This window comes from Arachis hypogaea, chromosome 4, assembly GCF_003086295.3.
Source record: "Arachis hypogaea cultivar Tifrunner chromosome 4, arahy.Tifrunner.gnm2.J5K5, whole genome shotgun sequence".
Lineage (NCBI taxonomy): Eukaryota > Viridiplantae > Streptophyta > Magnoliopsida > Fabales > Fabaceae > Arachis > Arachis hypogaea.
Genome location: NC_092039.1, coordinates 11,450,246 through 11,464,896, shown reverse-complemented (window position 1 = coordinate 11,464,896; position 14,651 = coordinate 11,450,246). Strand labels below are relative to the sequence as shown.

At 28.1% G+C, this 14,651-nt stretch overlaps 2 protein-coding genes across 2 annotated transcripts; one reads left to right on the top strand and one right to left on the bottom strand.

Annotated features, from left to right (window-relative positions):
* Nucleotides 1–1,135: 1,135 nt before the first annotated feature.
* Nucleotides 1,136–2,976, bottom strand: LOC112796277 (stilbene synthase 3-like). The gene is made up of 2 exons (XM_025838654.3): nucleotides 2,666–2,976; nucleotides 1,136–2,342 (listed from the first exon to the last, which is right to left on the bottom strand). Exons 1-2 carry the CDS (start codon nucleotides 2,841–2,843, stop codon nucleotides 1,351–1,353), a joined length of 1,170 nt encoding a protein of 389 aa, XP_025694439.1. The 5' UTR covers nucleotides 2,844–2,976; the 3' UTR covers nucleotides 1,136–1,350.
* A 1,305-nt stretch (nucleotides 2,977–4,281) lies between these two features.
* On the top strand, nucleotides 4,282–6,240 carry LOC112796272 (stilbene synthase 3-like). Its single transcript, XM_025838650.2, has 2 exons — nucleotides 4,282–4,544; nucleotides 5,035–6,240. The coding sequence occupies exons 1-2, from the start codon at nucleotides 4,364–4,366 to the stop codon at nucleotides 6,024–6,026; spliced, it is 1,173 nt and encodes a 390-aa protein (XP_025694435.1). The 5' UTR covers nucleotides 4,282–4,363; the 3' UTR covers nucleotides 6,027–6,240.
* Nucleotides 6,241–14,651: the final 8,411 nt, after the last annotated feature.

Below are 14,651 nucleotides of genomic sequence, written 5' to 3'. Positions count from 1 at the left end.
GTCGAATTAGAGAATATTATGAGGGAAAAAAATTCACCTTGTAAATCAAATTGATTTCTCAAAATTTTATTGAATCAAACAAGTACATCAAATTTGCTAATGTGAACTACATTAATTTCAACACCAATTTTCGCCTGCAGTTTGTTTGCAATACGTACCTGGAAAAATAATGGAAGAAATTGGAGGTCGTTTATGAAAAAAGAAAAATAACATAATATTAATTGTGGCTGGAGTCTAAATAATAATAATAATAATAATAATAATAATAATAATAATAATAATAATAATAATAATAATAATAATAATAATAATAATAATAATAACACATGTGTGGCTTCATATCACTACTAAAAAAATATTTTTTTTATTGATCATTTATTTGTTTTTAGTGACAATAAATTAAATATAAATAGCTTTATTTTCTCTCGTTATTTTATAAAAAGAAGAGTAAATTAATTATAATAGCCTTATTAAGAGATACTTTCTATTAAGTACCAATTACGATCCAAATCGGATCATGATATCGTTAGTCTCTCTAAATTTGATTACGATATATATATATATATATATATATATATATATATATATATACCAATTCATATTTCATAAAATTAAAAAAAGTAAACCATTTTTGTTTTTTTATTTCTTTTCATACACTAGTTAGCAGTCTCATTACCATCTTTGCCTCTATATCATTAGTAGTGTTGCTGCCATCAACCGCCGCTAATTATGAAAAAAATTGCCGCAAAGACGCGTCTATCTTGTAGTGCCCACCATAGCCACTAGCAGCAACAACAACAATCAATAACAATAATATCTTCCAAATTGAAGACAACATCGTCCCATCTGCGAATCTACGGCTTTGCAATAACTAGGATGACAAAATGCAAAATGAGTTCGGTGTATGTAAGGGTAAGAGAAGATGGAGTAGAGGCAGGGGGTTGGAGGGTAACTATATGGGATATTACGGCACACAATAATATAAAAGTTGCAAACATAATACTATCAAGCCTTATACTATCATAGCTAATATTTTTTTACTTTATTATAAATGGAACCTCATACGAAGGTACTTATATATAATTGTTTTTAGATGAAAATGCAAGCCAAATGTATATTGGTATGTGACATCATGTTGCTCAAAAGAAAAGAATTTGATTTATACTTTACTAACAGTTACAAATTTTGATGTTGAATCTTCTCATAAACAAATAACTATAGACAACTTTGTCTAAGTTTTCTCTCAATTAATATATGGGCCAATCATCAAGACCTTATTTTGGAGAAAAAAATACTATTAAAAAATAACAGAATCATATATTTGCAGAGATAGATATATAATTAAGTGTATCAGATGGTCACACTACGAAGAACAACGGTTTCAATGGTGAGACCAGGACCAAAGCCAAAAAGCACACCCCAATCAAGTCCTTCACCAGTGGTTTTAAGTCCTTCTTCAACAGACTTCTTCCTCATCAAATCCATGATGAAGAATACACATGCACTTGACATATTACCATAGTTGCTAAGCACATCTCTAGTAGCTTTCATTTTTTCTGGTTTCAAGTTCACCTTCTGTTCAACTTGGTCCAAAATTGCACGTCCACCAGGGTGTGCAATCCAAAATATTGAGTTATAATCAGATATACCCAATGGATCAAAAGCTTTACTGAGCGCGTCGTTGATATTTTGCGAAATAATATCAGGAACACTCTTGTTAAGATAGAATGTAAGTCCAACTTCACGAAGGAGACCACCGATAGCTCCATGGCTGCCAGGGACAAGTTTTTGATCGGTTGAAACAATCTCAAAGAGAGGCTTCTCAACCTCTGGCACAGGATCAGAACCAATGATAATCGCAGCAGCTCCATCTGCAAACAATGCTTGTCCTACAAGACTATCCATGTCTGTCTCACTAGGACCACGAAAAGTGACTGCGGTATTCTCAGAACAAACAATAAGGACACGAGCATCCTTGTTGTTTTCAGCCAAGTCCTTAGCTAAACGAAGAACAGTGCCACCAGCGAAGCAGCCTTGGTGGTACATCATGTACCTCTTGACGCATGGGTCGAGTCCTAAGAGTACGATGAGTTCATAATCAACGCCAGGCAATGCAACACCGCTAGTGGTGCAGAAGATCAAATGTGTGATTTTAGACATTGGCTGTCCCCATTCTTTGATGGCTTTGGTTGCAGCCTCTTTTCCAACCCTTGGTACCTCCCTAATCATCATATCTTCCCTTGCATCCAATGATGGTGCCTTGTATGCACACATGTTAGGATTCTCTTTCAGTATATCTTCCGTTAAGTACATATGTCTATTCTTGATTTGTGTTCTTTCACCTGAAATAATAATGTGTAATTCGCATCCATTATTACCTTTGATAAAGTCTAGAAAATGAAATATATAGCAATAATGTTATTCTTAAGTTATTTTCGTAGTGACTTAAATCTTTAAGTACCATTTGAATATATAGTTTATCTAAATTTGTAATTATAAAAGTAATGTTATTATTAAGTAGTTATTACTATTAATATCAAACGGTGAATATGATATGGTGTATAATATGTTAATTTTGTATTTTAATTAATATAAAAGTAAAATGATAATTTTTTTAATAAATATTAAATAAAATAAAGCTAAAACACTTAATAAAAATACATACAAATGCGCTGAAATTTCTTCTTGAGATCAGTCATGTACTCGCTATTGGTTACTCTAAAATAGTAATCAGCATATGTACTTTGATCAACACAATTTGATGGATTTGCCGTGCCAATTGCCAATACAGTTGCAGGGCCTTCTGCCCTTTGAACGTTGCGGATCTCACTCACAGACACCATCTTTTCTTAGCTGTGTTTTTTTGAGAGTAAAGCTTCGCTATGTTCTTTGGGAGAGCAAAGCTTATTAGCTATGTTGTTTGTTATTTTGGTGAAGACTTAGGCACGGAGTGGGGGGATATTTATATACATCAAATTAGGGGCATATGTGAAATTAAATGGAGGAATTATTGGAACATATATATAAAAAGTGCTCAACAACTCAAAGTATAGTAAACTCGTAATAATGTTCATGGATTCAAACCGTCAGCAGATGTATTCTGACTTCTTCGTTGTTTTATTGTTTTACTTTGACTCTGATTGATTGTTTTATATATGTGACGGCTATTTGAACAGATGCAATAAGCAGTTGGGCATCCCGTGCTTCGTTAGTACCATTTATCCATGTCATGCTGAAATCTCTTCGAAGCAAAAATGTTTGTGTTTATTTATTAATTAACTAACTAGTACTTATTGTATATTCGTAAGTGATGTATGTTATCATTTTATATATAATTTTCATTATTCAAAATATATATATATATATTCCACAGTTTTACTGTTACAAGTTTATAAGTTGTGAATTGCAATAGTTTTTTAATGAAAATTTCGATTGATAAAATGATGAGAGAGTGACCAGTAATAAAAATTATATATAGTACGTAGTAGTATATAAAATAATATAATTAATTATATTATTGTTTAACTTGTTCAAGCAAGACTAATTAATTAAGACCAGACATATATATGGTGGTAAACTCCAGTGTCATCCACCATACTCCTCACACACCCAGTCAAAGTAGTATACATCGTTTTGAATGTTGAAATTTTTATAAAAATAATAACAGTACAATTAGGTGTCTTTTAAAAATTATTTTTTATTTAGTTTTTATAAGAAAAAAATAAAAATAAATAACTTTTTTAATTTTTTGAATAATCGTTATCGTAAAAGTAGATATAAAAAATTAAAATAATATATTATTAAATTCGGAGATGGACTAAAGACTAAAATTTAAAGAAAAAGTAATATTTCTGAAATAATAAGATCACTTAACTATAAATATACAATAATTAATTAAGTACCACTAGTTAATAAGTAACACACAAACATTTTTAATTCGAGAGATTTAATTTCAACATGACATGGATATAATGGTAATAATAAGCACGTGTGCCCAGCTACCTACTGCATGCACCTAGCATATGGCCAAAACTACGATATTCCTAACAAACGGAATCAAAGTTGATTGCCATAAAAAAACAAAGAAGAGAAATAAAAATACTACTATATTCTACCAAACACAAAATAAAAATAAATCAAAGTCAAATTAGAACAACTAAGAAGTAAGAGAACATCGTTTTCGAGCACTGCTGAGTGCTGACCGTTTGAGCACGCTTTCTATTTAATTCCACATATGCCCCTACTCTCAAGCATATAAATATCCCCCCACCCCCTGCCCAAGTCTTCATCAAATCAAAATACATTTGTTATTCCAAAGAACATATCTGAGCTTTGCTATCCCAAAGATCTTAGCTAAGAAAACATGGTGGCTGTGAATGACATCCGCAAGGTTCAACAAAGGGCAGAAGGCCCAGCAACCGTATTGGCGATTGGTACAGCAAATCCACCAAATTGTGTTGATCAAAGTACATATGCAGATTATTATTTCAGAGTAACCAATAGCGAACACATGACTGATTTAAAGAAAAAATTCCAACGTATTTGTAAGTATTGTTATCAAATATTTTAATGTTGTTTAATTTAATATTTATCAACCTAAAATTCATTATTTTACTTTGATATTAATTATTGATACACAACAATTAACATATTATACCGTGTAACATAATATGATATATATCCAACTCATAGTAATAACAATAACTACTTAACAAGTTACTATTTCCCTATGTTCCTAAACATACACAAATTTATTTTGGTCATATATACTTTCTTGATCTTTCACATACTCATTTATTTACTCATGTATAATTAGATTTAATACATTATATCTATAATTAAATTTGCATTGGATAAACTATTAAAATCAAACCTGAAAGTTTAAATTAAATCACTACATGAATAACTTGAAAGGTTTGATACGCGAACCGATCAGAATTTAAAATGTCAAAACCCAATTTTTTTATACATAAATGGATGATGTTTTAAACTTGAAAAAGAGTATTGATGGATGTGAATTACATATCATTTTAGGTGAGAGGACAATGATCAAGAACAGACATATGTACTTAACAGAAGAGATATTAAAAGAGAACCCCAACATGTGCGCATACAAGGCACTATCGTTGGATGCAAGGGAAGATATGATGATCAGGGAGGTACCAAGGGTTGGAAAAGAGGCTGCAACCAAGGCCATCAAAGAATGGGGCCAACCAATGTCTAAGATCACGCATTTGATCTTCTGTACCACCAGCGGCGTTGCATTGCCTGGCGTTGATTACGAACTCATCGTACTCTTAGGACTCGACCCATGCGTCAAGAGGTACATGATGTACCACCAAGGTTGCTTCGCTGGCGGCACTGTCCTTCGCTTGGCTAAGGACTTGGCTGAAAATAACAAGGATGCCCGTGTTCTTATTGTTTGTTCCGAGAATACTGCAGTCACTTTCCGTGGTCCTAGTGAGACAGACATGGATAGTCTTGTAGGGCAAGCATTGTTTGCAGATGGAGCTGCTGCGATTATCATTGGTTCTGATCCTGTGCCAGAGGTTGAGAAGCCTATCTTTGAACTTGTTTCGACTGATCAAAAACTTGTCCCTGGCAGCCATGGAGCCATCGGTGGTCTCCTTCGTGAAGTTGGGCTTACATTCTATCTTAACAATAGTGTTCCTGATATTATTTCGCAGAACATCAACGAAGCACTCAGTAAAGCTTTTGATCCGTTGGGTATATCTGATTATAACTCAATATTTTGGATTGCACACCCTGGTGGACGTGCAATTCTGGACCAGGTTGAACAGAAGGTGAATTTGAAGCCAGAGAAGATGAAAGCTACTAGAGATGTGCTTAGTAATTACGGTAACATGTCAAGTGCATGTGTGTTCTTTATTATGGATTTGATGAGGAAGAAGTCTCTTGAAAATGGACTTAAAACTACTGGAGAAGGACTTGATTGGGGTGTGCTTTTTGGATTTGGTCCTGGTCTTACTATTGAAACTGTTGTTCTCCGCAGCGTGGCCATATGATGCGCATAGTTATCTGTCTTTGCATATATACAACTATGTTATTTTTAATCATTTTCTTTTACTCCAAAATATGGTTTTGATTATCCCATATAGAATATTAGATGAGTAAAAATTTAGACAAAGATGTCTAATGTTAATTGTTGATGTGAAGATTCAATTTCAAAATTTGTAATTGTTGGTAAAAATATATCATATTCTTTTCAATTGAGGAACATGACACATACCAATATTTGAGTTGCATTTTAATCTAAATACACCTATAAGCACCTTCACGAGGTTGCATTTAAGAAAGAGTCAAAAAGTATATATCAGGTATAATAATAGTACAAGGCTTGGGAGTATTATGTTTCTAGTTTTTTATATATGTTGTCGTGTGTTTGAAGTGTCTCATGTAATGATATAATAAGTAATGTTACTTTCTTGTATAATTTTTAATATGTTATTATACGTACAATCTTGAATATAATAAAGGAAGAGGTTTAGGTATACTGGGGTTAAAATAATTGAAACATCGGTATTTCTGAGTACACTTAATAATTTTCTTATAATAAAATTAACCTTATAGAAAAAACATGTCAACTTGAGTTGTAGCAAATACGGAATAAAATTCAATTTCATATATAATATTGTGTGTTGTTCTACTAATAACTTATGTTACACGTTAAAGTAGCATATATAGTAGTTCAAATATATTCTTTGGTTATATATCTCTACAAGAAGAATACGTTTAGAACGATTATGTTATATGTACACTAAAATTAACTTTTAAAATCAATCATCAATACAATATACATATTAGAATATAAATACATATTAAAAATAAATTAAATTATATATACATTTATACACAAATACATTAATAATTAATTTTAGTGATTGATTTTAGTGTACAAATAATATTTTTAATTTAAAAAAAAGCAACATTTCTTGAAACCGCCGGTATCTACTACTTTTGTAATGAAATTCAAATTTTTATTTTTTAATTCAATTAAACAACTTTAATTCTAAAAAAAGTACAATTTTTAGTCTTTATATTGGGATAAATTAACAAAATCGTATTTAAATCTTAATTTTATTGACAAAAATAACGCAAAACAAATTAGACTTCGAAAAAATAAAAAACGTGACAACAAAATATATGTGACGAAAACCAACGAACAAAAATATCTTTTTTAACAAGCAACAAAAACCGATTTTGTATTTAGCAAATAAAATACTTATATCTAAATTTTTGTCTAAATATTTAGACAAGTATTTAGAAGAATTTTTTATTTATATAAATTAAATAACTCTATTAATTACCGATTTACATCATTTTTAACGTTTTTATCCAAATGCATTGCATATCATATTTTGTTTATAAATATGGGAAATTTTTTGAACATATATAACAGGTGCACTTAAAGTTGATGTATTCCACGTAACATTCAAACTTATTTCTGTAAATGAAATACGAGTACCTGTAATTATAAAAAATTTATTTTTTATAGGTATAAAAATATAATTTTAAAATAATAAAATAATATTAAAAATATAAGTTTCTCACGTTGTTAATCTACAAATAGAAACGTTTCAATTAACATGGAGATAGACGGTTTTAACAAGCACTCATAACTCAAGTCAAGTAATTTAAAACTGTCAATTTAAATTGTAGCAGTCAAATAGTCAGTTAAAAAAATTGTAGCAATCAAATGACGTAATTTAAAACTGCCCATTTAAACCATAGCGATCAAATTACGTAATTAAAATTGCCATCACATTATTTCTAACCATCTCATTTAAACTAGTACTCAAAAAAATAAAAACATACAAAATTTAAAAATTTTGATTAACAAAATTTAAACATATATAATTTAAATTAAAAAATTTTAAAAATTTTAATATAATTTGAACGATATAAAACCGCTCGTTAATCGAAACGGTCCTATTTTATAGAGTAACAACGTGATATGTATATTTATTTACCAAAGATAGGAGACTCGAACCTACAATATCTTAATTGAGTATGGGGAGACTAGGCTCAGGATGCGGTGGTCCCAGAACCTTTGGACCACTTAATGGTCCCATTAGAAAATATGTTTTTAGAGTTTTTTTTAACAATTGTTACATAGTCCTTGAACTAATTTTAATTACAAATTAACCCCATATATTTTATTTAATTATAAAAATTGTTTTTTATTTTATAAATTATTATTTTATCAATTATCTATTATATTTATTAATAATCAAATACAAAAACAACAACCAATTATATCCTCTATTGATCCTAATAAATTTTTTGCCATTCCAATCGATTAAAATATTAAATTTGATCTTGTGACGTTCGTCCATGGCTTTCAAATCGTGCTTCCTTGAAATTCAATCGATTGGTTTATCAAAACAATCGATTGAATTGTAACTCAATCGATTAAATTACAGTGTATCACAAAACAATCGATTGAAAGTTATAAGGTAGAATGGTTTTCACTTAAACCAATCGATTGTTGATACTTTCTAATCGAATGAATGCCCAAAAATAATCTATTGTTTTTGTTACTCATTTGATTGAATTCACGAAAACAACATAAATTTGTCAAATACAATCGATTGGAAAGTGATGACATTGAAGTTTTAGCGAAATTCAATCAATTGGTAATGTAATCCAATCGATTGGAAGGTGATGAAGTTGAATTTTTTGCCAACTTCAATCGATTGGTAATGCTATCCAATCGATTGAAATGTGTCCTGCGCCTATTTCAATATTGTTATCTTTTTAGAAATTATCTTATTATTCATCTATCTTATCTTTAAAATCTTATCTTCAATTTTTGCTGTTTTATTTTGATGTAGATAAACTAATCTTATCTTTTCTTTAATATTAACATTATAAATTGGTGAATAATCCATCATTAATTATTCAATCCCACCATTGAAATCGTGTATCATTTTCTTTGATTATAAAAAATTTAATTATTTTTCTTTGGAACATCCATCTACTCAATATCCAATTTTTTTAATTTTTTATCCGTCTATTTAATATCCACTATTTCTTCATCGTTAATCACCGTTGCAGTAATCAGCAAAGGTCCAATCAAGTTTTTCATTGTAGTGTTCAAAAAATAAACCATCGTTTTGATTACAAAATCGATGTCAGTTGAATAGAATCTCTAATTTTGTAATTATTCGTTTTGATACTTTATTCGTGTGAAATTGATTGTGTAAGGAAAAAATATTTTTTTATCTTTTATTAATTCACAAAAATTGAAAAATACTAAAAAGTAAATAGATGTTATTATTTTTTATTATTAATTAATTAGCTAGTAATCAGTGATGGACCTAGAGGGGGCAAGTAGTGGCCTGGACACCCCAAAATTTTAAGAAACTATACTTATCTATAACAATTTATATTAGGAATACAGAGGGTTTGGTGTCGAATATTTTTTTCCTATTTTACCCCTATGTTTATAATCTAAAACAACATACTCAATCACGTACTCACGCTCTGTAAATTTTGCATTAACTCATGACAGAATGATGTAACTGCTCGTTAAGATATTCTTATTGAATATAAATTATTGTTACAAATATTTTTATTAAGACATGTTTTGAAGGAATAAAAGTAGAATAGTTCAATAAGAATTAATTTTAAAAAAAAAAAAATTTACACTAATAAATTTTCTCTTCAAATTATTAACGTACTTTTCTAATATACTCTAAGTACCTACACAATATATAATATCAATTAGCATTCAAATTTAAGTTCCAATATTGTTATTAATGAGAGAGGTTTATTAATTTTTAAAAAAATTTACACACAATAAGTTTTGTATCAATATATCATGATTCATTTTAAAAATAATATTTATTCATCTAAGTTATAGAATGTCTTGAAAAATTATATTTAAATAATTTTTTATTTTTTAACTATTTTATATTTTTAGATTGAAAACTTTGTATTTTTTTATTCAAGCTTTATTTTTATATTTTATTTTAATTTTCTTATTCAAAACTATTAATATGAATTTTTATTTTGTAAGATAAATAAAAAGATGAGATTTTTTTAATAAATTAAATTATTGAAAAACTTACTTATTATAAAAGAAGTTAAGTATATTTCTTGATTATAAGAATACATATAATTCACTTTTGAATGTAATCAAAATAAATATAAATTTATTCAATTTTTTAAAATATTACATTAATTATTAAAATTATAACATAATGAATGTACTCATATACAAATTTATTCTTATTCTTGTGCTTTATTTTAATTTTGTTAAACAAAAAAGTTTAAATATTATTTACTTTTAATTGAGTAGCATTACCAATCGATTGAAGTTGGCAAAAAATTCAACTTCATCACCTTCCAATCGATTGGATTACATTACCAATCGATTGAATTTGGCTAAAACTTCAATGTCATCACTTTCCAATCGATTGTATTTGGCAAATTCATGTTGTTTTCGTGAATTCAATTGATTGAGTAACAAAAACAATAGATTAAACAATAGATTATTTTTTAGCATTCATTCGATTGAAAAGTATAAACAATCGATTGGTTTAAGTGAAAACCATTCTACCTTACAATTTTCAATTGATTGTTTTGTGATACACTGTAATTCAATCGATTGAATTTCAAGGAAACACGATTTGGAAACCATGGACGAACGTCACGAGATCAAATTTAATATTTTAATCGATTGAAATGGCCGAAAACTTATTAGGATCAATAGAGGATATAATTGGTTGTTGTTTTTGTATTTGATTATTAATAAATATAATAGATAATTGATAAAATAATAATTTATAAAATAAAAATAGTTTTTATAATTAAATAAAATATATGTGGTTAATTTGTAATTAAAATTAGTTTAAAAACTATATAGAAATTGTTAAAAAAACTCTAAAAACATGTTTTCTAATAGGACCATTAAGTGGTCCAAAGATTTTAGGACCACCGAATCCTGAGCCGAGAGACTATGTCATTTGAGCTATTACTCAATGGCTTAAAAATGATATTTTTATACCTATAAAAATTAAATTTTTTATAATTACAAGTATTCATTTACCGTGTAAACGAAATAATTTTGAATATATTTCGTTTACACCGTATACAAAATACGTGGAGTACATCAACTTCCACCTATTACGTGCACCTGTAATACGTGTTCAAAATTTTTTTTATATTTCATTTACAGTGTAAACAAAATGCGTTCAAAATTATTTCGTTTACATTGTAAACGAAATATGATATGCAATACATTTTGGTAAAAATGTTAGAAATGATGTAAATCGGTAAAAATCCCTATTTAGAATTGCATGCAAATATCATAGCAAGCTAGCGAAAGCTAGTGCACTTTTAAAAGTTAACCTACTATCAAAGATTATCAGATAAATTAAATTTATTTATTATTGGTATTATTTTTTTGTTATGGTTTGAATGAATAAACAAATTGACTGACAAAAAAACTAATTCCCTCTTTTAACACAAGGCTACCTTTACACCACAAAAGTACTCATAAAAATTTGATCGAATTCTTCCATTACTCTGTTATTGTCGATGCGATGTCTTCAAATATCTTCACTATTTTTGTTTGCTTGCAATGCTTTTATTATCGTTCTGCCTAGCAACAGAACCCACTCCCTTCCACCTCTGCCATGAATGACCTTCAAAACCCGAACAATCGCTACCATAGAAGAGGAAGAAGCCTGTTTGTCCTCGCTGTTGGTTGGCTAATTCCAAACACAAAATTGATTCTGTAGAAGAACTCCGATCTCCATGAAGGTGTCATAATTCTCAGATGTCGACGCAGTCAAAACACAAAATAGATAACAATCCATTATCTTTTATTTCAAATTATCTTCGACGTAATAGAATGAAAAAATAAAATACAATTATATTTAAACGGTTATTTGTATTAATTTTTATTAATTTATTCAAAAAATAATTAAGCTTTAAAGTTAATTAGTATAAAATATTATAGATATAAAACTAAGAAAAAATTTTATTTGTATAAGAATGAGCCTAATAAATAATTATTCTATTTAATATATAATTAAGAGTATTTCTTTCTTTGCCAACGAATTATAATTCAAATGGCATAGTCTTCTTATACTCACCTAAAAGGTTGTGGATTTGAATTTTTCTATTTTTGGTAAAAAAAAAATGAGTACCTTTTTCTTTTATTAACTTATATAATATATTATATTATTTGTATTAATTTTAATTAATTTATTAAAAAAATAATTAAGCTTTAAAGCTAATTAGTATAAAATATTATAGATATAAAACTAAGAGAAATTTTTATTTGTACAAGAATGAACCTAATGAATAATTATTCTATTTAATATATAATTAAGAGTATTTCTTTCTTTGCTAACGAGTTATAATTCAAATGGCATAGTCTTCTTGTACTCACATAAAAGGTTGTGGATTTGAGTCTTCCTATTTTTGGTAAAAAAAAATGAGTACTTCTTTCTTTTATTAACTTATATAATATTTATTGAATAGTCGCAGTTACGTAAAATTTTTTTGTCATAGTACTTGAACCAAAAAAAAAAGAAAATGTTATTTTAAGAAAAACTAATAATATGTTTTTAATACAAAATAATAAATTTTAAATATTCTTTTAAATAATATATATTAACTAAAATAATATAATTATTTCAAATAATATATTTTAAATATAGGAAAGTAATATATTTCAATAAAAAATTGTTAATAAAAAAATTATATAAATATTTTTTATATGAATTTTTGTTTCGCATAAAATAAAATTATTATATATTTATTTATTTCTTACGTTGTATATATGTTTTTTAAATTAAATTTATATAATACAAAATCTTTTATCATTTACTTCATATTTAATGTTATAATTTTGTTTCACACAAAATAAAATTATATATATATGTATTAATTAAATTTATATAACACAAATTTTTTATTATTGTGTTTATATTTAATATTATAATTTTTTTACACAAAACAAAATTTATTTAAATTTTAATATTATATACATAATATATATTTAATATTATTTTTTTAAGATTCTAATATATCTTTTTTCTGAATTTAGTACATAGATTTTCAACTTATTTTTTATGTATTATTTATTTTAATTCTAAAGCCCGATAGTTTTTTTGTTGTACAGACATATTATTTTTAATATTATATACTTATTTTTTTTTGTTTTGGACTTCAGCCTAATATCTGAAATTTATAAAAAACTCTAAAATTTATAAGAAAAATGGTGAACCTGATTAACAAGTTACCTTTTTTAAATTTAGACCATTCACATAAAATATAATAATTAAAGAGTTCAGATTTAACAAATTAACAAGGTGTGTAGCACTCCATACTTAGTAAGGAGCGTTTAAGGATGAGCCTAGCAAGCTTTGATCACAAGACTTCTTTTTCAATTTTTCACAAAAAAAAAAGAAAAAGTTTATTTGGAATAAAATCACTAAATTTTAATAATGGAAATGTTTGATCATATATTTGTCATTTAAATTTTTTTGTTGAGCAATATAAACTTTTGTATACGATTTTTGTGGTTCATCATTAAAATTAGTCCTAAATGGGGTGTTTTAGTCTTTCTAAAATGAAATTAATTAAAGAATATTAATTTTAAAAGGGCATTTAAGTCTCTTAAATTAATCTTGAATGGGGTATTTTAGTTTAATAAATTTACCAAACTTGTATTTTAAATTTTTTTATAATCAATACGGTGGTTCATCATGGATTCTGAAAGCCTTTTCGCCTCAAGAAAGACGATCTTAAAATATCCCGTCTTTACTTTACTGACGATCTCATTCTTTTCTCCAAAGCTCGTCTTGATCAAGCAGATGTCATTAAGACATGTTTGAACGCTTTTTGTGATAGCTCAGGTCAAAAAGTCAATCAAGATAAGACTCTTCTTCAAGAATATGGTAACCCAGTTTGTACGGAGATTAGTGACGCTCTTCAGTTATCTAGAATGGACGACTTAGAAAAGTACTTGGGAGTCCCCTCCTTCATTCTAAAGTAACCAAGCACACTTACAAAGAATTTATTAGTAAGCTGAATTCGAGACGGAATTCTTAGAAGGCTTCTTCTCACTTGTTAGCCAGCAGAACAACTTTGGTGAAATCTGTTCTTTTATACTATGCAGTCTGCTCTTTTACCTATGTTTATTTGTAAATAGTATTGATCGTAAACGAAGGAGCTATCTTTGGAGAGATAGCGAAAACTCTAAAAAGATCCACCTCTTGAGTTGGAATAAAGTTCGTAAACCAAAGAAGGCTAGGGTTTGGGTCTCTGGCATGCGAGTAAGATGAACCATGCCTTTATGATGAAGGCTGGGTGGGGTCTTGTTAAAAAGAAAGACTCGCTATGGGCCGTGTTATCAGATCCAAATATAATGAAGGAAATGATATTATTCCAAGGGTTGATAGGAAGCGGAACGAATCCAACCTCTGGAGAGGAATTTGCTAAGCTTGGCCAAATGTGCAGAAAAATCATATATGGCACATTGGGGATGGCTTTAAGATTAATTTCTGGAGTTACAATTGGGAACTGGGACGAGGAAAAACTGATGGAGTGGTTACCAGAGGTGGTGGTCAAGAAGATTATGTCCCTTGCGCCTCCATCGCCTTGGAAAAATA

Bases quoted from the DNA above. Each gene is read 5' to 3' on its own strand.
- LOC112796272 (XM_025838650.2), top strand. From the start codon at position 4,364: ATGGTGGCTGTGAATGACATCCGCAAGGTTCAACAAAGGGCAGAAGGC. The intron at 4,545-5,034 runs GTAAGTATTGTT...ATATCATTTTAG, and splicing joins GAAAAAATTCCAACGTATTT to GTGAGAGGACAATGATCAAG.
- LOC112796277 (XM_025838654.3), bottom strand. From the start codon at position 2,843: ATGGTGTCTGTGAGTGAGATCCGCAACGTTCAAAGGGCAGAAGGCCCT. The intron at 2,343-2,665 runs GTATGTATTTTT...TTATTATTTCAG, and splicing joins GAAGAAATTTCAGCGCATTT to GTGAAAGAACACAAATCAAG.